General features: G+C 38.7%; 1 protein-coding gene across 3 annotated transcripts in view; it reads left to right on the forward strand.

Annotated features, from left to right (window-relative positions):
* LOC124360858 (aryl hydrocarbon receptor protein 1) overlaps positions 1-24,257 on the forward strand; it is a 245,463-nt gene that overhangs the window by 140,573 nt on the left and 80,633 nt on the right. For all 3 annotated transcript variants that reach the window (XM_046814821.1, XM_046814819.1, XM_046814820.1), the window contains exon 2: positions 13,042-13,232. Coding sequence is in view for 2 of the 3 variants with exons in the window: in XM_046814819.1 (XP_046670775.1) it covers positions 13,042-13,232 (191 nt within the window). In the remaining variant the exon portion in view is untranslated. The remainder of the gene's footprint in view (positions 1-13,041; positions 13,233-24,257) is intronic.

The following is a 24,257-nucleotide window of genomic DNA, read 5'->3' on the forward strand; positions in this document are numbered from 1 at the left end:
CTGGAATCTGGAGTCATGTTCCTTTGAAAGGATAGAAAAAGCCTGTGACGGAGAAGCTCAAAATGAACTCTTCGCGTCGTTTTGACATTAGAGATACTTATACAACAAAATATAGTGTAATCTAGGCGGAGAAATATTCTTATTGTTTGATCCTGTTCTCAAGCTAGTACTTTATGATTACATTCTTTATAGGCTGTCTAGTTGTTTGCAAGTGTGGAATTTGGTATACCACGTAAGATTTTTGTTACAACCATGGTTTTATAACAGTAAAAGTAGAACGAGAAACTGATGTTTCTTTTCCACAAGAAGTCAATATTTTTAAGGAAATGATAAAATGAACATGAAAAAATGCCTTAATTAAAGAGGAGGTGTTAGGGCCATCAAGCCCTCTCTACCTCAATAAATTACTACTGAATCTGGTGTATAAATATAACGATAAATATTAAAGCATTGTAAACGGAACGCGGAGAAACCAGGAATTGTATTTACCCTCTTTGGAATTATTACTGAATCTGGTTTATAACATTTACGATAAATATTAGAGCATTGTAAACGGACCGCGGAGAAACCAGGAGTTGTACTGGCCCTTTTTGGAATTATTACTGAATCTGGTTTATAACTTTTACGATAAATATTAGAGCATTGTAAACGGACCGCGGAGAAACCAGGAGTTGTACTGGCCCTTTTTGGAATTATTACTGAATCTGGTTTATAACTTTTTACGATAAATATTAGAGCATTGTAAACAGAGCGCTGAGAAACCAGGAATTGTACTGGCCCTTTTTGGAATTATTACTGAATCTGGTTTATAACTTTTACGATAAATATTATAGCATTGTAAACAGAGCGCTGAGAAACCAGGAATTGTACTGGCCCTTTTTGGAATTATTACTGAATCTGGTTTATAACTTTTACGATAAATATTAGAGCATTGTAAACAGAGCGCTGAGAAACCAGGAATTGTACTGGCCCTTTTTGGAATTATTACTGAATCTGGTTTATAACTTTTACGATAAATATTAGAGCATTGTAAACAGAGCGCTGAGAAACCAGGAATTGTACTGGCCCTTTTTGGAATTATTACTGAATCTGGTTTATAACTTTTACGATAAATATTATAGCATTGTAAACAGAGCGCTGAGAAACCAGGAATTGTACTGGCCCTTTTTGGAATTATTACTGAATCTGGTTTATAACTTTTACGATAAATATTAGAGCATTGTAAACAGAGCGCTGAGAAACCAGGAATTGTACTGGCCCTTTTTGGAATTATTACTGAATTGGTTTATAATTACGATTATGAATCTGGAATTATTACTGAATCGTTTATAACTTTTACGATAAATATTAGAGCATTGTAAACTGAACGCGGAGAAACCAGGAATTTTATTTACCCTCTTTGGAATTATTACTGAATCTGGTTTATAATTTTTACGATAAATATTAGAGCGTTGTAAACGGAACGCAGAGAAACCAGGAAATGTATTTACCCTCTTTGGAATTATTACTGAATCTAGTTAATAACCTTTACGATAAATATTAGAGCATTGTAAACAGAGCGCTGAGAAACCAGGAACTGTATTTACCCTCTTTGTTAAATTTGCGATACATTAACTTCTGATTCCGGACAGGTTTAGAGTTTCTCGTGGATCGCGTGGAGTCACGAGATTAATTAATCCGTCAGACGTCATAGTGAGCTCTGAGCTGGCCGTTCCGCTCGAGCTCTCTTCTGCGGCGGACGGACGGACGTCAATAAACAACAGACAGCTGGATCATTGGCGAGAGCGCCGCGGGCAACTGCCGGTATTCTACAAGACACATGTGCATTCCTGCACCGCCGACCTTACACTTGTGTACAGTCCGTATATCACGGAAGGTAGAGCAATGAAGTAATAGCCGCACGATATAATGTCACGTAAAATATAAACCCTATGGAGCCCTGGAGACTCCAGCTGAGGTAGAAAGAGACCTTCGAACCAGAGGTTATACAGGTAACTATCCTCCAGCTGATCGTAGCCCCAAACTATATGCGAAATTTATACAGGACAGACTTCAGGTCCATGGTGTATCTCAAATTCAGTATAATTGGCTGAGCGTTAGCGAAGAACTACACTTGAGGCTGGAAAAATGTCTATCTGTCCGTCTGTCCGCACGACATCTCTAAAGCGAACTGACAAAATTGTGCATGATGTTTCATTTCATATGAAGAACACTTACGTCACTCAATTGGATTTGGCTGAGCGTTAGCGAATGTATGTATGTATGAGAAAGTATCTAAATAAATAAATTTGTAAAGTAACTCCATACACCCATAAGGACCATCACATAAATTCAAACATAGGACAGCTAACCATCCCAACACGTTAATGGTGACTAGGTGTGTAGACTTTTTATTATTTAAACGCTGCTACGAAAACCAATGTAATGAACAAACATCTAATTACGTGATGTGGCAAGATGTGTAGAGAAAGGATGTGGAAAAATCTGAATGTAAACTTTTAATTTTGCGGGTAACTTCATTTCTAAAAAAGACAAGAATGAGTCATTCAATAACCGGCTATGTCAAGATATTTTGGGTAAAAGGCAGAGCGATAGGTCTTGTTTACTGCGGAGAATAACTGTTAAAAACTGGAAAATACTGTAACAGAGATTTCCTTCCAAGCCTCCCTGACATGACTAAGAGATTCCTCATTGAATTCGACAGGAGGTGGCCAGACTGTCAACCTCACCCATCCTGAATATCCTGTCACTCCAGAATAAAAGGAAGAAAGGCTAACTGTAGAGCTAAGTGCAACAATAAGGTTAATCTTCATAAGAACAGAGGGGCTTTCCTCACCTTCTTGCCCTAAGTGAACAAAATAAATCTTCCAAAAATTTTGTCAACAATGGTTTAGCATGATAGACCACCCAAGATCGTCAGCCTTGCCATAGTCCAAAAGCATATAGTTTTTTTAACTTAAAGCTGATTGTTAAATGAAGCAAAGTTCTAAATCAAAGCTGACCAGTGTATCTCTAGATCCATAATTATCTGGACTGGACGCTGACAACTTGAAGAAGTGGATGGATTGTGTTCAACCATCATTGTTAGTACCTCGGAAACAGGCAGTCTGAGTGGTCTCCCAGCCGGTCTGTACGGCGGGCTTTTTACCTCTCCTAATTTGTAAAAAAACCGAGGCCCGTCGACCTGACAATGACGGGACTGCCGCTAACTCGTTTATAATTGTCGCACCCCTTCGCCCCACTGCCCTATACTGGCTACGGCACCACACTTGTCTGCAGCACCGCCATTCACACTTCCACCTTGGCTGAGAACCGGAGATGGATATTAGGACATGTGATCTTCCAGTGTCGCACAGCGACATAACTAAGTATATCTTGTTTAGTTAAACTGGACACAGACATGGAAGTCAATAGTCAATTATTTATTGCGGAGACAAAATAGATTTGTATTTCAAACGTCAAAAGCTGTTAAAATTTGGACTCACGTACCACACCGAACTCTCATTCACACATACATTTGACCACTCATTCCACATTCATCCATCAACAATACTTCCCACTTCGTTCCAGAGTCAGTCTTGTTATTGTGTGGTCTCCCAGTCATACTCAATAAACTATTTTACATTATAAAATGCATTTGACGCTAAACAGAGTTTCAAACGAGTTTTGAATGCCTTGAGAGTAGAGACTTTTCTTTATTCATTAGGCAATATGTTAATAAAATAAACCCCTGCCTGTGAAGGCAAGCATTCAGAAACCACCGTCCTGTGTCTCCCAGTTCGGTAGTTGTCTCTGCCTCTAGTTTTTTACGAGTGATCCGTACTCAAGGCACATTTAGACAATTAAAACAACTTTGTTTCCAAAATGTAGAGGTTAAGCAGAGTTAACAGTTGCAATCTTTTGAAAGTTAACCTGCACGACTCTCTAAACTTTAAGTTTGCAATGGTGCGGATCGCTTGCTTCTGCTATTTGAACACTCTTGAAAATTGATTACTTGCCTAGGCATCCCACAATACCAATCCGTAAATGAGGTGGGGATAAATCAAAGCAGTATTTGGCTAGATATCTCAAAACATAAAGGCTTGAGGCTAATTTTAAGCAATCGTGGTCGATGTGAACATTCCATGTCAAACCTCGATCAAGGTAAAATTCCAAGGAATAGACTTGGATGCTAGTCGATACTTGAAATCTACTGAGTTTAAAGTGAAATTGAAAACGTTATATTTAGAAGAATATTTCTTTAGATTAAGGCTATGGAAGTGTTGGACACAATTGTTAATTCCAACAAATGCGTTTTGTTCCAAATCTGATTTCGAAGATTCGTTGAAACAAAGAGTCGTAATATAGACATAGTCATCCATACAGCAGATTTCGTACTCCACCCGTCGTCCGAATAGATATTTCAGGCAGTGTTGCCATATCGTCGCTGACCTCAAGCTGTTCCCGCTATGACGTCATTCTGATCATTACCGTCTGTTTGATTTACATTTCGTCTGAAAAGCACACCAATACAATGAAACGTACGTATAGTTTCTTATGGCAACATCTAATGATGGTTATTTCTTGCAACAGATACTGAGACGGATCAGTAATTTTTCAAGCGCGTAAAATTGGCAACACCGTTGGTCGCGAGTGTAGAGGAGGCAAAGCTACTATCCAACTATTTTGGTTCTGGCTGCTCTAGGTTACTTCAAATAATGTTGGAACTTTTCATCCGATTGAATTAATCACGATGTAAGTTCATCTTAACTTCGTGATTCAAGTATTATGGGTATACGCTTGAAGAGTACCGTGTTTAATCCAATCGAGTACATTACATTATAGAGATTATAATTCAACAGAGTGAGAACATTAAAAAAATAATGAATGCACATATATGTATTGCGACCTCGTGTCGTCGCGACCGGAAGAGGGCACCTTCCAAAGGAATAATAACCGTGGATCCGCCACTAGATTCCTCCTATCCAAAACCTAACCAGCTTTGATGACTAAAGATAACTAATAATTTGGATATGGTTCCGAAAGGTTCCCTAACAATTATACCAAGTCCCAGGCCACGTACACCCACTTCTACCGTCCACTCCACCCGATCGCTGCACAACGACTGCCCGCACAACCTCCGGTCTCAGCTTGCTAACCTAGCAGGAATCATCCTACCAGAACCTGTCCAGAAGAATTCCGGATGGTAGGAGGCTCCTATTGTTTAAGCTAAGAGCTAGAGGTCGGCGCAGCTGGCTATCGCGTTCGCGGCTACAGAAGAATTACGCGCGCCAAATTCAAATCTATAGCGGCATTCGCCGCAGTATGTGTAATGAAAAAGTCTAAACAAAGGTACATTTTGGGTTAGAAACCTTCAAATTTGTCTGTGTCTGCCAGTGCGCATGATATCTCGAAAACAAATTTATATACAGATTTTAAATTTTGCACAAAGCTTCATTTCTAAGTCTATTATACGGAACAATCGGACTAAAATTGAATAATTGGCCTTTAAATTATTGGTTCCTACTTAGGTTAAACGCAAGCAGATTAATCAAGTTTTCCATCGTCATATTTAATCAACAATAAAAAAATAGCTCTAGGGAATAGCTCTATATTTACCGCATCAAAGGAAATAACAACTTATCTGACATACCACATTGGAGTTTAGTCTGAGTAAGTAAGAGCAATTTTTCCACAGATTTCATGTCTTATTTTAGAAGGTATAAATCTATTCTTCGTTAGGGTAATACTTCCAGGCGAAAAAGAATTTCAACATTGATTACATTAAAAAAAAGCAGTAATCTGAGTAGGGCAACTTGGAAAGTTGTGAATGATGAGCTTGGTAATTCAAAATCTTCAAACAACCCTATTAATCCTCACCGATGGTGATGTAGCTATCAGAACCCAAGCTGATGTAGAAAGAAAGAAAGTTTAACGAATATTTTGTTTCAGTTGGTAATCAACTATCACAGCTGGCTTCTTTTGATTCGGCTCTCGAGTATGTTTGCAAATGTCCCAGCTCTTCAACAATTAGATAAACCTTCTCTTCCTTTTTTTGTTTGAACCAACCACTATGGCTGAGGTTCTAAGCTCGATTTCAAAGCTGGGAAACTCGAAGTCGAGTGGGTGGGATGGGGTTACATATGAAGTTCTTAAGAACGTGCGCATATCTTATAGCTTTTCCTCTGGTACACATAATTAAATCGATCTTTTTCTGAGGGAATTTTTTTCCAGAAAATCTAAAGCTGTCTGTCATACGTCCAATCCATTAAAAAAGGCCAAAAAACTGAGATTTCTAATTACAGGCCAATCAGTCTGCTCTCTTCTTTTGCTAAGGTGTTTTGAGATGATCATTCTGGCAAGACTTCAATGTTACTTTGACTCTAATACTCTCTTGACTGCATCTCAGTTTGGTTTCTGAAAAAGGGTTTTCAACTTCTAGCGCTGTCAAATGATGTCATTGGTGCCGTGTTGGGAGCCTGGATGGGTCGCAGTGTGTCGGTGCGATATACTGTGATCTGTCCAAGGCTTTCGACTGTGTCAACCATTCTGTTTCTTTTGGGTAAACTTGAAAGATATGGCTTGAACGGTGCAGCTCTCTCACTCCTTTCCTCATATCTCTCTGAGAGAAAGCAGACAGTTTCTGTAACAAATAAAGGACAACTTCAAAGAGGTTGGTTGAGGACCAGCTCAGGAGTGCCTCAAGGCTCCGTACTTGGTCCTTTTTTATTTTCTATATATATAAACGACCTTCCTTCCAATATGAAAAATCAGACATTGTTTGCTATGCGGATGACCACAACTGCTCTATCTTCTTGTCGTGATATTCACAGCCTCGAAATTATTATGAATCAGTCGTATGTCAGCTTGAATAAGTGGTTTGAGTCAAATGGTCTCCTATTGAATGAAGAAAAAACTAAAAATCATGGTTTTCTCACCAACTTCTCGTGATATAGCGGGTTTTCAGCGTAAATGGTATCAACCCATTCAGAGTCTGCCTCTCTTCTTGGTGTTGGTTCATTGATTACAAGCTCAACTGGTCTAAAACATATAGATACGCTATGCTCAAAGCTGTCTTCAATTACCTTTGCTTTTCGAGTTTTAATGCCTGCAGTTGGTAAAGAAACTATCGTTCAAAATTTACTCATGCTTATGTATACAGTAGACTGAAATATGCTATTGGATTCTGGGGTAATCTTCTAGTGAAAATTTTAAGGGTATTTAGATTCCAAAAAAGAATTGTTCGCATTATGTCTGCAGCAGGTAATCGTGCTCACTGTAAGCCTTTTTTTTCAGCAACTGAATCTCCTCACTCTTCCAAGCATCTATATACTTTGAAGTTTTGACTTTCTTTCTTCAAAAATAACCCACATCTTTTTTGCAGAGAACACTTTTAATCATCATACGATACCCGCCACAGGGTAATATGGTCTACCCGATCCATAGATTGACAATTTTCGAAAGGGGCATGCACTATTCAGCTCTACGGCTCTATAACGCGCTGCCTCGGCACCTGAAAAACATAACCAGCTCACAAATTTTTTCTAAAAACATTAAAACTACTTTGCTTGAAAAATGCCCATATTCTGTTCAAGAATTCCTGTCATATTGCACAAACATGTGAAATAACCTATGTTGACTATTTGATTGTTGATTTTATTTAATTGTTATTGTTATATTTATATACGTACTATTTTATCTATGACTTATTTCATGTAACTTTATGTTCTATTAACGAAAATAAATTATTTTCTGATTCTGATTCTGAGTTAAAGATAGCGCAGGTATAAATCCTGTCTGTGACCGTTGCACTTTTTATCAGTACCATCGACCTTGTACTGTTATCGACTCTCCTACTTATCTGTTTGATAAGATCCTCGCACAGGCCAGTGGCCCATGAGGACGGACAGAATAAGACCTAAAAGGCAATTGGCCTCTCCTTAAAAAAACACCGTGACCTTGACACAACAGCTGTTGTTGGAACCCCCTGCTAGAGGTCGGGAACCCGTCCTAGCAGCGCCGCGCGGGCAGTGGTTATGTCCCGACTTCACGGTCCAAGAGAGTCAGGTCGTTCCCGCTCAAGACTGCCCTTCAATTATATAATCACCTTCAAAACTGTTATTTTGGAGTTAAATCGTTCCCTGTTACGTTAATTGCCTCCGCCAGGTCTAGTTTCAACTCAAGATGTCTAAATTAATTGCCGCCCTCGGAGTCGAGGCTGAGTGGTCACAGTTGTGGAGGAAATCCTGAATATTACATTTCCCTACATTTGGCCCTTGGCTGGCAGTAAAACAGTATATCGAATCAATAAACGGTACTGTGGAGTGTAGTAGGATCTGATGAGCCTAACGACATTGTGGATTAAGTTTTTTTCTCTTAGGAAAGAAGATTAGGAATTGCACCTAGTCCTAAAATTGTTTTGGGCTGTTTCCAAGTGATGATCTCGATGGGTAAGGTTGGGGGTACGGGCCGCCTCCTGTCGAGATCCACGAGGAAGGGCATTACTCTCAGTCATGTTCCCTCTCAAGAAGAGGAAGCCAGCTCTTAACCAGCCTTTCCAGCCAAAGCAGGCAGTAAGCAAATTGTGTTTACTAATATGTTCATGTGTTTTTTATTGCCATCATGGTTACCGGTAATACCAACTTTAAAATCTTAGAATTCCAGTTAGAGTTTAATACCTTCTATCTTTGGCGACCAGTCTTTTAAAATCTATGGCTTGACGGACTACCATTGACTCCAAAATGAATTGGGCTGCCCTTGCGTCAGGTGGAATGTACATACCAAGTTTCAACTCTCTAGGACCTTTCTATCAAGAGTTATCGGGCAAAAAAAAAAAACATACAGACAGACAGCGATGCGATTTTGCACCCATAGAACTTGTTGGGTACGTAAGAAAAATTTTCTCTGATAAAATGTACCTAATCTTACTAAATTTATAAACTAAGATATGTGGGTGACACGATTACTTTGAAGTACAGACCTTGCAAAATATGATGTGCGGGTATGTGCTCTTGTTGCAGCACATTTCATCTGATATGATAATATGATCACATTGATTTGGATGTTTGCAGTACTGGTGTGATAGATACTTCGGAACTGTCATATTTTAGAAACATATCAGAACCTAGATTGTTACAGTATTAATAATGACCAAATTCAATGAGGATGGAAGCGAAGGAGAGGGAAGGACACGGTTTCGCCGCAGAGACGGACGACGGTCGCGGGCGGGCCGAGTTAGCATGCGGACATTGTGCGAAGGCCGGTGATGAAGTCGTCTCGAGGTTCGTGCCAGGAGATCGCAGACATTTTTAATTCATCGCGGAGTAAATGGTCCTCCTCACGAATAGTAGTAACGTAACATCTCGTGCGTGGCGAGGCTGCTTGGACATGAATGGAGGGAGGGCCATTCAGAGATCGGTCGACACGTCATCGCCTCGTTTATAACCTGACTTCGATACCCCACGATACGTCGATGTCGATGTTGATGTCGGAGTCGATCCTTGACCCAGAACTACTCAGTGTCACGTTGCTCTGACGGTGTTTAATCGTGTTGTAACCCATTTTGAAAAAAAAAATTAATTTATTCCCAAAAAGAATGTCAAAAATCCGTTGAGAAGATTTTTGCTACACTACTGTTGGTGGCTCACGAGTGGTGTAGCGAGGGGCTGGGAGAAGCGGGATAGATTCCAGCGAATTCCTCGAACTAACCATTCCAAAAACATTCCGTTATACTCCCCCCCCCCATATACCGTAGTGCCTGCCTACCCCAGTGTCATCTCATTGCCCGCAACGGTTTCATATGCCTTATTTTACTTAAAAATAGTGTCAATTTAGTCGTTGGTAACAAAATAAAAATTTGTTGATAATTATAATTTAAATATAAACCCACGTTTAACATATGTATAGTGCCTATTTAATTCCTAATTTAAGATAGCTATTATAAGGCGGCCGACTCTTTTCTATTTGTGTTTATCAATACCTTTTTAGTACATGTAGTTTAATGTATGAAATAAATTGATAACTACTCGTACATAAGTAGCAATACAATTAATAATACTAAACAATGTTACAATCATATTAAAATAATTACAAGCATTAAAATATTATTAAATATCATATATACCTATTACACATAGAATATTAGAACATATTTAAATTATAATTATAAATAAATTTCGATAGTTAATACCTAAATTACAAGTACTGAAAATTAAATATTAAACTAAACTATACAGTTTGCAAGGACTAAAATGACACTCTTAAGTAAAATAAGGACCATGAACAAAGAGCGGACAAGATGACATAGGGTAGGCAAGCACTAAGGTAGAGGGGTGGGGAAAATATAACGGAATATTTTTGGAATGGTTAGTTCGAGGAATTATTTGGAATCTACTCCGCTCCCCCGTACCACTCGTGAGCCACCTACAGTAACTTCTCCGTACCCTGATTGCATCACTCGTGAGCTCCACATAGTAGCATTGTCTAGCAGCCACTGACTGGTACTTGCTTGCTTCACATTAATGTAACAAACATTGTATTGTTATCTAAGGCAGGTCGTTATACACCTGGTTCCAGAGCGTCATGTGTTTCTATGTAACATTAACTCAGTTGTGCAAGCTAGTGCGTTATAGGGCTAATAACGATGATAGTTTTCGCTACAAAATTAGTGTTACCGCGTGACAGGTAACGTTTACCTTCAACAATCAATATAGAGTTTACCTTTTATCAATGAGATAACTATATTACGTTACGTATGCATCTTACAACTGGCATAGAAAGAAATTGTCTTGAACATAGAAAGAGGATTGTCTTGAATAAATATATTATTAGCCTACGTTAGTTATTTATTTATTTTTTTTTTTTGAAATTTGCACATTGTTTTAATGCAGTTTTTAAGTGGCTTTTAAATTTAAATTGTAAAGTCTCTGCTTAGCAAGAAAATTATGGAAAATTTCCCCGTACACTTTTTAATTAGAATATGAATATTTTATTTGAATTCTCATAACTCCATTGTCTCATATAACTGGTTCTTCAAATCCATCGGAATTACATCATTTTGTTGATCTCAGGTAATTTTAAGGTATCAAAAACAATAACATTTCCGGCATTCATCAAACTATATCGAATCATCGCGGGGTATGAAAAATAGTGACAATACTGTTTCTGTTATAACTGTAGATTTTAGGTATTGCTGTAATATCTATAATTATTTCTGCGTTGTCCAATTTCCATAAATACAAATAGGATTTTACTCCAGATTTTATAGAGATTGATATTGTATTCTCTAATACTATGATAACATTCTAAAACAAACTGATTGTCCGTCAAAATCGGTGGATGGAGTAACAAATCTATATATAATTTTGGTTTAACACCTTCACTGCGACAAGACTGGTGCACCTACATTAGGGTGATTTTGTAGACCTATATATGTATTGTCTATTGTATGTAATAATCATCATTGTGTTATTTATCTTATAATTAACGTCGACTCCACATATCAGAATCAGTAACAAGAAGGTAGACAACATGACCGATATTGAGCCTCTTCAAAACTTGATTGTCCTCTATCGATAAGATTGCCCACCTGTTGTTTGATAAGATAAGAAGTGATTTCCAGGAACACGAACCATTTTATTTATCTTTACCCATTCCTCCATCTGCAGTTAAAACTAACTTGTGGTTTTTATTTCTCTTTCTATCTAACATTCTTCGAATCCTCCACCCTCTCTGCCCCATCGAAGAACAGCCCTCCAGAGTCCAGACAATGGTTTAGCGACCACGGTCACCTCCAGTAATCACCAAGTCCTGTGGGATTCTTTGTCCTGTTTTTGCAACTTGTTCATTAACGCTTTACGACCCCTCGGGTTAAATGGCGATTAACCCTGACACCTTTGAGCCATCCATCTTCGGTCAGCCGCTCGCTTTATGTTTGGAGACTGCCTTTTCGTTCACGTCGCGTTTATAGCCAATTTGCGAACACAAATTACCACTTAAGTCGGTAGCGAGGAGCGCACCTTCTAACTAGGCTGTTTTTGTTCGGGGCTCGTTTTGGGAAAATCAATGTTTCCAGATGGTCCTGGAGAGGTATAAAAGACTCAATTGATGGGTGACTGAAATATTAAAGCATCCACTTTATTCTTAGGTAGATCTTGCTTTGAAGATTTTCCGTGAATACTATCAAATAGATCTTTAACTGCTACTCGTTAAGTACGCCACTCTGGAGATTCTCTGTGTAAACTCTCAAATAGATCTAAAACTGCTCCTCGTTAAGTACACCACTCTTTGGAGATTCTCTGTGAAAACTCTCAAATAGATATAAAACTACTCCTCATTAAGTACGCCACTCTTTGAAGATTCTCTGTGTAAACTCTGAAATAGATCAGATTCTTTCTCATTAAGTACACCCCTTTGGAGATTTTCAGTGTAATCTCTCAAATAGATCAAAGATTACCCTTCATTAAGTACGCCACTCTTTGAAGATTCTCTGTGTAAACTCTGAAATAGATCAGATTCTTTCTCATTAAGTACACCCCTTTGGAGATTTTCTGGGTAAACTCTCAAATAGATCAAAGATTACCCTTCATTAAGTACACAATTCTTTGAAGATTCTCTGTGTAAACTCTGAAATAGATCAGATTCTTTCTCATTAAGTACACCCCTTTGGAGATTTTCTGGGTAAACTCTCAAATAGATCAAAGATTACCCCTCATTAAGTACACCATTCTTTGAAGATTCTCTGTGTAAACTCTGAAATAGATCAGATTCTTGCTCATTAAGTACACCCCTTTGGAGATTTGCTGTGTAAACTCTCAAATAGATAAAAGATTACCCCTCATTAAGTACACCATTCTTTGAAGATTCTCTGTGTAAACTCTGAAATAGATCAGATTCTTGCTCATTAAGTACACCTCTTTGGAGATTTGCTGTGTAAACTCTCAAATAGATCAAATATTACTCCTCGTATTATCCTAAAATTGGGAAAACCTCGTAAATACAACATTTTAAAGTTAGAATACGTTTGTTTAAACAATACAAATTTATTGTATTAATCTTTTGCAGCCTCAAACCGCCACCTAAAGACGGAGTGACCAAGAGCAACCCAAGCAAGCGCCACAGAGAACGGCTGAACGCTGAGCTGGATACCCTTGCCAACCTGCTGCCCTTCGAGCAGAACATCTTAAGCAAGCTTGACCGCCTCAGCATCCTGCGTCTCTCCGTCAGCTACCTCCGCACCAAGAGTTACTTCCAAGGTACCCCAGATAATTCACTTCTTAGGTATATGGACTGAGTCCGTTAAAGATATAGATCATCCGATATTTAAAAATTAGCACAATCCATCAGGATATTTAAAAGAGTCTACAATCCATCAGGAGCAACTGCTAACCGGATAGGCCAAGAGATCTCAGGTTTGCCTGTGTGCATCTCTTTAATTCCAAAAAAGACTTGCAGTTCTTGGTTACTTACTACACCTACATCTCTAACCTAGATGTAACCCAAACCTCTCTAGAAGGATGCAGCTCTCTTTGTCCGGCGAGAGAGCCCCAGAGCCCCAGCCAGCTGTGCAGCCGCGTGAGAAGCCCGCCACATCAGATATGGCACGGTAGCGCGATACAGCCCGACACGCCTGTAATTGTCTCAGTGTAATTGATTTCACCTATGTAAAACGAGGTGCGGGGCCGGAGCCGGGTGCAGCAATCGGCCCATCTCTCGATATATTGCCTCGCCTAGCCCGCTAATTATTCAGCCGGGTTTCTCGGAATTCGCGCTGCCCCGTGCGATCGCATCGACACTTCCCTCCCTCGTATTGTCGCTTTAATTGTTCGCGGTCCGGACCCGATCTTGTCCAATTTACACCTACTTGCTGCCGCTTGCGGCAGCGCGGCCGCGGGAGATTGCGATACTTGCGCCAAAACGCGACGGACAACTGTAGACCCATTTCGCTCTTGCCTCTGCTTCATCGGACCGATCAGGTGGACACTTTATTTAAAAAGAATGGCCGTTGGTAGATTAATCTTGGATTTCACTATATATAGCTTAAATTGAAATATTGTGTCGCCATTTGTGATATCTCTTACTGAACTGTCTCTCTATATTCCATAACTCACAAATATATGACAACTGTACACCTATTTCACTCTTCCTTTTTCTTCGTCGGACCGATCGGGTGGACACTTTATTTAAATAGAATGGCCGTTTGTAACAATTCACGTTAAAAAAAGAATGCACGTTTAAATAGGTAGTTTAAACTTGGGTTTCACTAGAGGTGGTTCAAATTGAAATTTTGTATCGCCATATGTGATATCTCGTACTGAACACAGTCTCTCCATAGTCTATAACTCACAAATATAGTAATATGATTCTTTTCTTATAAGTGAAACAATCAAACTTCACGAAAATGATGTGCTGATGCGTAAAATCAATATTTTGTAGATTTATAATTTGAGAAGACCACCAGAGCAGCAAGTGTTGCACGACTATTCCTAAGAATCCTCTGATTCCTGACCTTTGCAATTCATACATTCCAGTTGTTTACCTCTTTGATTTCAGTCACGATTTTTATGAGGTTTAAAAAAATATATGATATGTCAATGTATATATAAAGTAGTCTGGTCTGCCCTTCTTCCAAGGTGACTTCATTGAGATATAGTGCCCGGGGTCCTTCCCCATGGATCTCCACAGGAGGCAGTCCCTACCTTGAACTTTCCTTATCCTGAATATACTACCCTCCGGAAACAAGAGCAAACAATTTTTTTTTTTTTTTTTTTTTTTTTTTTTTTTTTTTTTTTTTTGAGGAGTAAGTGCAATGAGAGGTTTCTCAGCTTTTTGTCGTAAGAGAACCAAAACGGATCTTTGCAAAGTACCACCTGAAGGGAATCCCGACTCTAAATTGATCAAACCATTTTAGGGTCCATCGTGTCATTGAACATTTGTGAAAAGCAAATTCCTTTTATAGTTAATGATGCCGTATTTGGTTGAAACATTTTAGTGAATTGTGTCGGTTAATTGTTGTTAAAAGATCATACGAAACCAAAACTCACAAGAATATTAATTAGTACAACTAGACTAATTAGTATCAGTTGCAAAGTCAGATTACAAGTAGTTGTGCCCAAAACCTAATTTTAACCATTTTAACTCACGTTTTATTGCTTTTACTTATCCAAAGTGAAACCACATTTAAGGCAAAACAGGCATTCAGTTTACTGCAGATTTCTATCTTAAGAGTGGGAGGCAATGTAATCAAACTTTACAAGAAACTCCCTAAATAGATCGTTACCAAGGGAGAAAATTTAAAGTTTTGACGTTTGGACAACTTACTTTCGTTCTTTATTGTCCGGACACTCAGTTGCTTTTTTATTAAACTTTCAACGACTGCATTGCGAAAGTCTTTATTTAAAGTTGGTTTTTGACGATGGAAGGATTGTAAAGGTAGCCATTTCGGATAAAAGCCATCGTTCAGCGACTCAAGGAACCAGCAACACTAAGTTTCGAGATCTTCAATCCAATTAAAGAAATCAGAGGTCATTAATGTCACCAGCTGTTAGTTTTCTGCATGAACCGCTTTTTCCGAATCTCCAGAGGGACCTGTGGACTTTTTAATGACGAATCCGTTACACCAACTTGAAAAATTAAAATTATATACTTTAAAGACCATGGATGTTTTATTTTGACTTTCTGTAATGTTTCAAATACGATCAAATCTATGTATAAATTAATTAAGCCCAGCAGGTCCATCGTAAAATTAGCCTGGAGGATAACTCTTGATAGAAATATCCTAGAGACTTGTTGCAAAGTTGGTCCTTCTTGATCCAAGAAAGAGCTCTACTACTTTTGTAATCAGAAGTGAAAGAGCGTGAGAGTTACAAGTAACTCCATAAAGAAATTGCAAGTAACTATAAGGAAATTGCAAGTAATTCTATAAAGAAATTGCAAGTAACTATAAGGAAATTGCAAGTAACTCTATAAAGAAATTGCAAGTAGCACTATAAAGAAATTGCAAGTAACTCTATAAAGAAATTGCAAGTAGCACTATAAAGAAATTGCAAGTAACTATAAGGAAATTGCAAGTAACTCTATAAAGAAATTGCAAGTAACTCTATAAAGAAATTGCAAGTAGCGCTATAAAGAAATTGCAAGTAACTCTATAAAGAAATTGCAAGTAACTGTATAAAGAAATTGCAAGTAGCACTATAAAGAAATTGCAAGTAACTCTATAAAGAAATTGCAAGTAGCACTATAAAGAAATTGCAAGTAGCACTATACAGAAACTGCAAGTAATTCTATAAAGAAATTGCAAGTAACTTCATAAAGAATTCAGTGAAGACGTTATGTTCTGTCGAGTCCTTCCATACTCTTGTATCATACTCTTGTATAATATGTTTGTTTTAATCATATTGACGTAGGTATGTTATTATTAGGATAACATCCCAAACTTGGTGTTTTAATGTGTAATTCAGTACTCTCTGTTCTAGAACGAATCGAGATAGATATATAAACAGCTGAACATTGTTGGAAGCTGATCGTATGCTTGGCAGTTCTTGCGATTGCAATCTTCTGTAATGTTGTGTTGTGTTTCGAAGTTGTATCGAATAAATGTCGTTACTAATTGATATTCTGGTTTATTGAAGTCTTTGGTTTAGTAATGACAACAAGATTTGGCGACCGTGACAGGATAATTTTTGTATCGAAAACAGCTGTTATACTTGTTCTCAAATAATAAAGTTTGAGGTTATCTTACAATGTGCATCAGCTGATTTTTCAAGTCCCTGTTACAAGATAACGAAAAACAAGCACTTCATGGATAAACTTGTCCACAATTATCAACACGGTTGTAGTTTGTACATTATAGTAGAAAAAGTAATTCTCCAAAATACTTGAAAAATGAGTGCTGTGACATTTTAATTTTTGTTTTATTTGGGATGGTAAATAAGTAACAGAAAATTGATATCACAGGTAGATTTAATGAAAACTAACGGAACCAATACTTTTTTTACTAAAAGAACTAAATATGATACATTATAACCAGACCTTTATTTTAATACGCTGTGGCTATGTGGTTGGTTTGTTTTAATCTAAAGGTACAAGTATAATTGTTATAGGGAGCCTCACTTTTTTACATACCTCTTATAGGTGTTTCTATGTTTATATGAGCTGCTTGTCACACTGTTTATAGCGTTGGACTCTGGTTCTGAGATAGAGATTTTGTAGGTTAAAATCTTGTATATGACCGTAGCACTCTGTATCAATACTCATGCCCTCTTACAATCCCGACGTTTTCCTCATTCTGTTTGATAAGATCCTCGCACACAGGCCAGGGGCCAATCAGAACCGACAGAAAAGGGTTGAAGTGGGGTTGGATCCATTTTATAGGAAGATGTAATGTGTTTTAAAATGATATGAAATATCTCATGTGTTCAAAGAAAATACTGGAATAGAGTTTTCAAAAACCCTTGTCGTGTAGAACGAATGTATGAATAAGATCTTTATTTTTACAGGAGAATGTTGGACCATTAAGTCCTTTCTCACACGTGTTCATGTTTACTTTGTTCCACTTTAAATCAGTTGTGCTATGCAGTGACGTCCCCAAAATCACTGTAAAGTTTATTTTACTAAAATAATTCCTTAAAGAGCCACTCTTGCTCGGTATAAAAATACGAGCTTCCATCGCCACGGATTTTAAGGGTGACAGGTAATGCACAAGATTCAGCTGGTACAGCGATGTTTTACACTTAACCCCTTCCCCACCCCTGCAACCCCCTCCCCCACCACACCGCACCATCTCACAGCTAAACACGCACACGACAAACTGTCAAGAGGCAAACACGTTTGTTTGGTTCGTGCAAACGTGTTTGTCCTCAATCTGAACTGACAGGTAAAGTAGGCTACAGCTGGCTGCTGGCAAACACCAGTTTTACTTTTGCTGTTCTTTTCGACAGCTCCATTTGCAAATATAGTTTCCACCAAACTATGAATGGTCAGCGGGGACCGTCAGAGTAATGACGTCACAGTACCCCCTCTTGGGAAGTGCCATCGGAAAATAACTGATTAGTTGATAGTAACTTCGAAACGTTTTATGTAATGGAAGTCATAAAATGGAGGACATTTTATTCTATCTTCTTTACTAAGGTATTAAGATTAACACAGTATTGAAATACATATCGGTTTGGAAAACTGTGGGAAACCGGAGGCTGGCCTGTCTCCCGGGCTAGAGGACACGGCTTCCGGCCTGAGATGTGTTTTGGTGATTTTTCGTAAAAATTATATATCTCAAGAACTTTGACGAGGTGCATACCGGTCATTTGCAAGAGTCAGAGATGCATATCGGTAAATCACAATAATCTTTATTAAATGTGCTATTATAGAGGTGTATCGGGATGTTTGAAAACTATTTAGCCTCTTGGAGTGTGTTCGTAAAAAAATTATTTACCGAGATACGGCCGGTCAAAGCGAAATCGGGACGAAACATTTCTGGATGTCCATATCGGTTTGTTTTCGGTGAGAAAAACTCGTATAAATATCGGTTTTAGAAGAAATTTTATGATAATAAAAGTAAATTAACAGTGTTACCAAGCTACTGGCGTCGGATTTAGATTTTAAGATTTCATCTTCAAACCTTCAACACCATAAATAATAGTTCTTGGTGAAAAAATAAAAACGTACAGTGTAAGCCATTTTGATACCTTTGAAATTCACACAGAATAGAATGAAGATCCTGAAAACCTTGGTGGATAAAAGTTCTTTACCCGCTCTAAGATGCTATCCAAACTTTTAGCACATGGTGAACTTTAAGCACTCACCAGGTAGAGAACATTAACATTCTACCAGGAGTTTAGGAGTAATGTACGACTCAATTAAGAGACAAAACTTACTCCAGAAATTGAGTCATAAATAAGCTGCAGTGTTCATTACAAGACTGAATAAAGTCTTTAAGGGAGCTGTACGCGATTGGAACTCACGAGTAAATTTATTGTACTAATAATTTTTAAACTTTCCAAATCTATTTTAAAAATTTGCATTGACCTCCCCGGTAATCGAACCCGTGACCTGTCATTTAGAGAGCACAGCCTTACTCCTTCACTGTGTTGAAGGTCATCCCAATTTTTTCGTACTCTCTTGAGTTGTCTGGTCTCAAGGCCCAATTTGAATTCTTGATTATGAAGGACGTGACAGGTACAACCATATTGTCTGTCCGTTTATACACTCATCAGTGCGATAACTCTTTAAAATTTTTATCAAGACCAACCCCTTTCGGTCCTAGAGAGTTGGTACATACTTTTCTGCCCAAGGAAGAACCCTATGGATTTCGGTTGAAAGACAAAATAGCAGGATAGTCATATGACATTTTTCAGTAAGTTCTAGACTCAACTGAATTGATCAGTTGGACTTTGGTTACGCTCTATCTTATTGGCTTTGAATAGCCCTACCGATAGGGCGTCGTTGCCTAGAAAAGATCATTAAGATGGGTGTATGACAGGCAGATAGAAATTTACGTACTACTTCACAAGGCAATGCCCCAAAGTCTCCCACCCCCAACATCCAAGACACTTCTGCCGGAGTCACACGATATTCCAAGGTCTCCAGTACACCGAGCCTCCCAACAATGAATACAGAATTAGTGTGTGTTCCCCGACAGCGACATGTGTCCGGCCGATTACGTAGGGCGACTTGGCGTGGCGGCGAGCGGTGTACAGTGTACCGGTGCGGTGTGGAGAGGCAGCCGAGTGTGAGGGGCGCTCGCCCGGAAATCGCTACCGGAGTTGACCCCTTCTCCCTCGACTCGACTCCACTCTCAAATACTGATCCAGGCCCTGATAGAGGTAATCATCAGCACGCTTTCAGTCCTGGGCGATAATTGAATGACGAAGTTAAAGGCCTTCATATCCACAGTTAATAACTCTTCCACCTTTGAGTTCAGTGCGATAATTGAATGGTGAAGTTAAGGCCTCAATCTCCACAGTTGATAACTCTTCCACCGATATAAACTTGCTTTGAGTCAACCGTGCTTTGATTTCAGTGCGATAAAAGGCCTCCATCTCCACAGTTGATAACTCTTCCACCGATATAAACATGCTTTGAGTCAACCGTTATAACCGTGCTTTGATTTCAGTGCGATAAAAGGCCTCCATCTCCACAGTTGATAACTCTTTCACCTTTGAGTTCAGTGCGATAATTGAATGGTGAAGTTAAGGAGATTGAATGGTGTGGAGATTGAGGCCTCAATCTCCACAGTTGATAACTCTTCCACCGATATAAACATTGAATGGTTTAGGTTCACCATTGAATGGTGAAGTTAAGGAGATTGAATGGTGTGGAGATTGAGGCCTCAATCTCCACAGTTGATAACTCTTCCACCGATATAAACATGCTTTGAGTCAACCGTTATAACCGTGCTTTGATTTCAGTGCGATAAAAGGCCTCCATCTCCACAGTTGATAACTCTTCCACCGATATAAACATGCTTTGAGTCAACCGTTATAACCGTGCTTTGATTTCAGTGCGATAAAAGGCCTCCATCTCCACAGTTGATAACTCTTCCACCGATATAAACATGCTTTGAGTCAACCGTTATAACCGTGCTTTGATTTCAGTGCGATAAAAGGCCTCCATCTCCACAGTTGATAACTCTTTCACCTTTGAGTTCAGTGCGATAACTGAATGGTGAAGTTAAGGCCTCAATCTCCACAGTTGATAACTCTTCCACCGATATAAACATGCTTTGAGTCAACCGTTATAACCGTGCTTTGATTTCAGTGCGATAAAAGGCCTCCATCTCCACAGTTGATAACTCTTCCACCTTTGAGTTCAGTGCGATAATTGAATGGTGAAGTTCAGGCCTCAATCTCCACAGTTGATAATTCTTCAACCGATATAAACATGCTTTGAGTTCAGAGCGATAATTGAATGGTGAAGTTAAGGCCTCAATCTCCACAGTTGATAACTCTTCCACCGTTATAACCGTGCTTTGAGTTCAGGGCGATAAAAGGCTTGAATTTTCACAATTATTGATAACTCTTCCACCGATATAAACATGCTTTGAGTTCGGGGCGATAATTGAATAGCGAAGTTAAAGGCATTAAATCTTCAAATACAAACGTAACAAAATAGCCGATCTTTTTAAGTAAACCTAAAAAATGTAATAAATTGAATGAAGAGCCAGCTGTAACTAGACGTTGTGTTTTAAACCATAAGAGAAATTCAAACACTGCATTAGCTTATTTTTTATCTAGATTGAGGGAGGTTCCTTTTCTATAGGTATTGTTCTCTTAGGACAAGAAGCTGATAAATTGCACTTAGACCTGTAAGAACCTTTGCGCTGCTTCCGGAGTGACAGGATATTCAGGATGGATAGGGAGTAGAGGCCGCCTCCTATCGAGATCCATGAGGAAGAATTAAGGCACTACATCTCAAAGTCATGTCCCCCTGGAAGAAGGGGAGGCCAGCTATGAACCAGCCTCTCCAGTCAAAATAGTGGTGGGTTCAACTGGAAGGTATAAACCAGCCAGAAGTGATCCCTGCTGGGTTCTATAGGTATTACTAGTGTTTATAGAAATCCTATATTTTTTCTTTTTTACGTGTTAAAACATGTTTTAATTTTTTCTGAATAACCAATTACAGACATAAGTAGAAACATTTTGGAATCGTTTTAATCACATCATGTCTTATACAACTGTATGAACATAAATAAGGCAGTAAAAGTGTTCAACGTTTAACGTTGTTTTTATAGAGCTAAATTCAAGATTGTCACCAGTAAAGGCGGCTCTTAAAAGGCAACGTTGGTTAAAATATTAAGATTTTATACCTAATGTAGGAACCAATAACTTAACTTTCGTTCACCATGGCCGGTTGGCTAACAAGAACAGAAATTACTAGTCCAGCCCAATAAAGTAAAATAAAAAAAATTATCGTCATTGCTACAGCAGTTTTATTTTATTTTTTTGTTATAGCCCAAACCAAACCACCAAAACTGTTCTAAAAATTGTAATAATTGCAGATCTCTGAGGCATTTACGATCAGATCCTTTAGAATTCTTTTCAGGTAGTTGAGATAGGTATAATCTCGAGGGATTTTTTTTTTCACAGCCATCAGTGTGGGGCTGTGCCGAAGGTGTTGCCGTACTCTGCACTGATGGCGGCAGGCATTATTAGATAAGATAAAATAAGATAAGAATGTTACCCGATTTGAATTACTAAAGAAAATTATACTGCAGAATATTAAAACTCGTCGATAACAGTTACACTGTGTTGGTTTCGTATATATGTCTTCGAAAGGGTTGTTGTGAGCTAACTAAATAGGCCCCATGTGTTTTAAAAATTTTTTAATTATCTATACCCACCAGATTGGACATAGACTGTACTGATGTGTATTAATTGACTGTGAAGAGGTTAATTTAACACGACCAAATTCTTCATGAGGGATGATGAGTCCTCGGTCACCCCGGGGATGTGTGTGGCATTTGCCCACCACCGTCACAGTCGCTGGAAGCCCTGAGACGTCCATCATAAGGGTGTCTGGGTGTGGAAGCTATCGAGAAAACAACAGCGTCTCCTAGCAACTAGCCGGTATCCATGGCAACGCGCCATAAACATTGTCCACTGCAGACCCTAGCCATCGCCTTGTTTCAGTAAAACCAGGGATTTATTTGACCCCCGTGTAAACCGGGGAGAGAACAACACACTGGAAATGTCGCACCTGGCGCGAATCCCATAGTTTTCCACATTTGAATATAAACATTATGTGCTTATACAAAACACATTAATGCACAACTAGTTCAACTTCAATCCCTTTTATAGAAATCTTCTTCAGACCTTACTGCCTAACTAAATTACGAAAAGGATATGACAGTGCCGATGGCCGTGCGGTCTAAGACGTTGGACTTTGAGTCAAAGTTAGAGATAGCGCAAGTTCGAATCCTGTCTGTGACCATTGCACTTTTTATCAGTACCATCGATCTTGTACTGTATCGACTCTCCCCCTTATCCTGTTTGATAAGATCCTCGCACAGGCCAGTGGCCCATGAGGACAGGCAGAGTAAGGTTTAAAAAGAGATCGGCTTCTCCTTAAAAAAAAATAAATAAAATATATTCCTATACTATGGCAGGTGCTATAGTGTATATCTAAACAACGTGCTTTAGTACTGAACGGTGTTAGTACCTCCATTATGGTTTTGTAATATAACTGTAAGATCGTGCTGAGTTCTAATTAGAAATCCATGAACAATAAATGGTCGTAAAATCCCTACACCCGTATTAGTACTACAAGGATTCTGCTGGGTAAAGAGTATAGAATCTGAGTCTTGGGTTTACATTTGAAATTACAAATAAACTAACTACACCAGGACTAGTCTACCTTTTAATTAGTATTTCACGAAAATTTAAAAGTTTGGGCGTTAAATAAAATTTTCCTGCGTAGTTGACAATTTTAAATTCACTATAGCGCAAGCGTACTTCCTCGATCAGCGTGTAACATAATTAGGGGCAAGCATAAATAGATATATTACGAACATAAACTAACAGTAGAAGCAAAACAGTTGTGAAAATGGTTCTAAAGACTAGAGTATCTACGTATCAACCACACCATTAAAAGCTTTTTACCTACCTGCAGTGGCGTATAGAAAATTATTTCTGGGGGCGGAGGGGTGACACAGTGGGTGGTTTTGAAATCCATTAAAACTCCACCTAAAACCTTTTTAAAATTTTATGAAAAATCAATCATAAGTTATATTTTTTACTAAAACATTTTAATTCACCAAATATGACGTGCTAAATGTGTTGAAAATTCCAAAACATTTTATCAAGTAGTTTAAAAGTTATTCGTTCCAAACTAACTGATGAATTCCTAGTGATCTGATACAGGCACATCTCACCCCTTAACGCCAAAATTACCGAGACACATTGTGTGAATTTCACATCGGATGATGACGAGAACAATCGAACTCTGCGGTCAATTACGAGTCGCCACGAAGCCCAGTGACTCGTACACGGACACCGCGCTGCGACAATACAGAACACGGGGAGGTTCCACTCAGGGGTTTCAACACGGACTCTACGGATTCACAATTTGTAACCGATCGTGTAAGCCGGGATTTGGATTAACTCAGTTGGCTAAACTACGATAATCCCGTGAATCCCGTCATCAGCTTATCCCTCACCACGGCCCGCTCGATCTGGCAGGGCACAGGATTAGTGTTGTTGTTACGGTGCTTGTCGCATCGCCTTGTTGATTTCGTCGATTGAGAATAAATAAACTGTTTTTATACCCAAAAACTGGTTTTGGACGAG

The sequence above is a fragment of the Homalodisca vitripennis genome, chromosome 4 (assembly GCF_021130785.1).
Source record: "Homalodisca vitripennis isolate AUS2020 chromosome 4, UT_GWSS_2.1, whole genome shotgun sequence".
Taxonomy (NCBI): Eukaryota; Metazoa; Arthropoda; class Insecta; order Hemiptera; family Cicadellidae; genus Homalodisca; species Homalodisca vitripennis.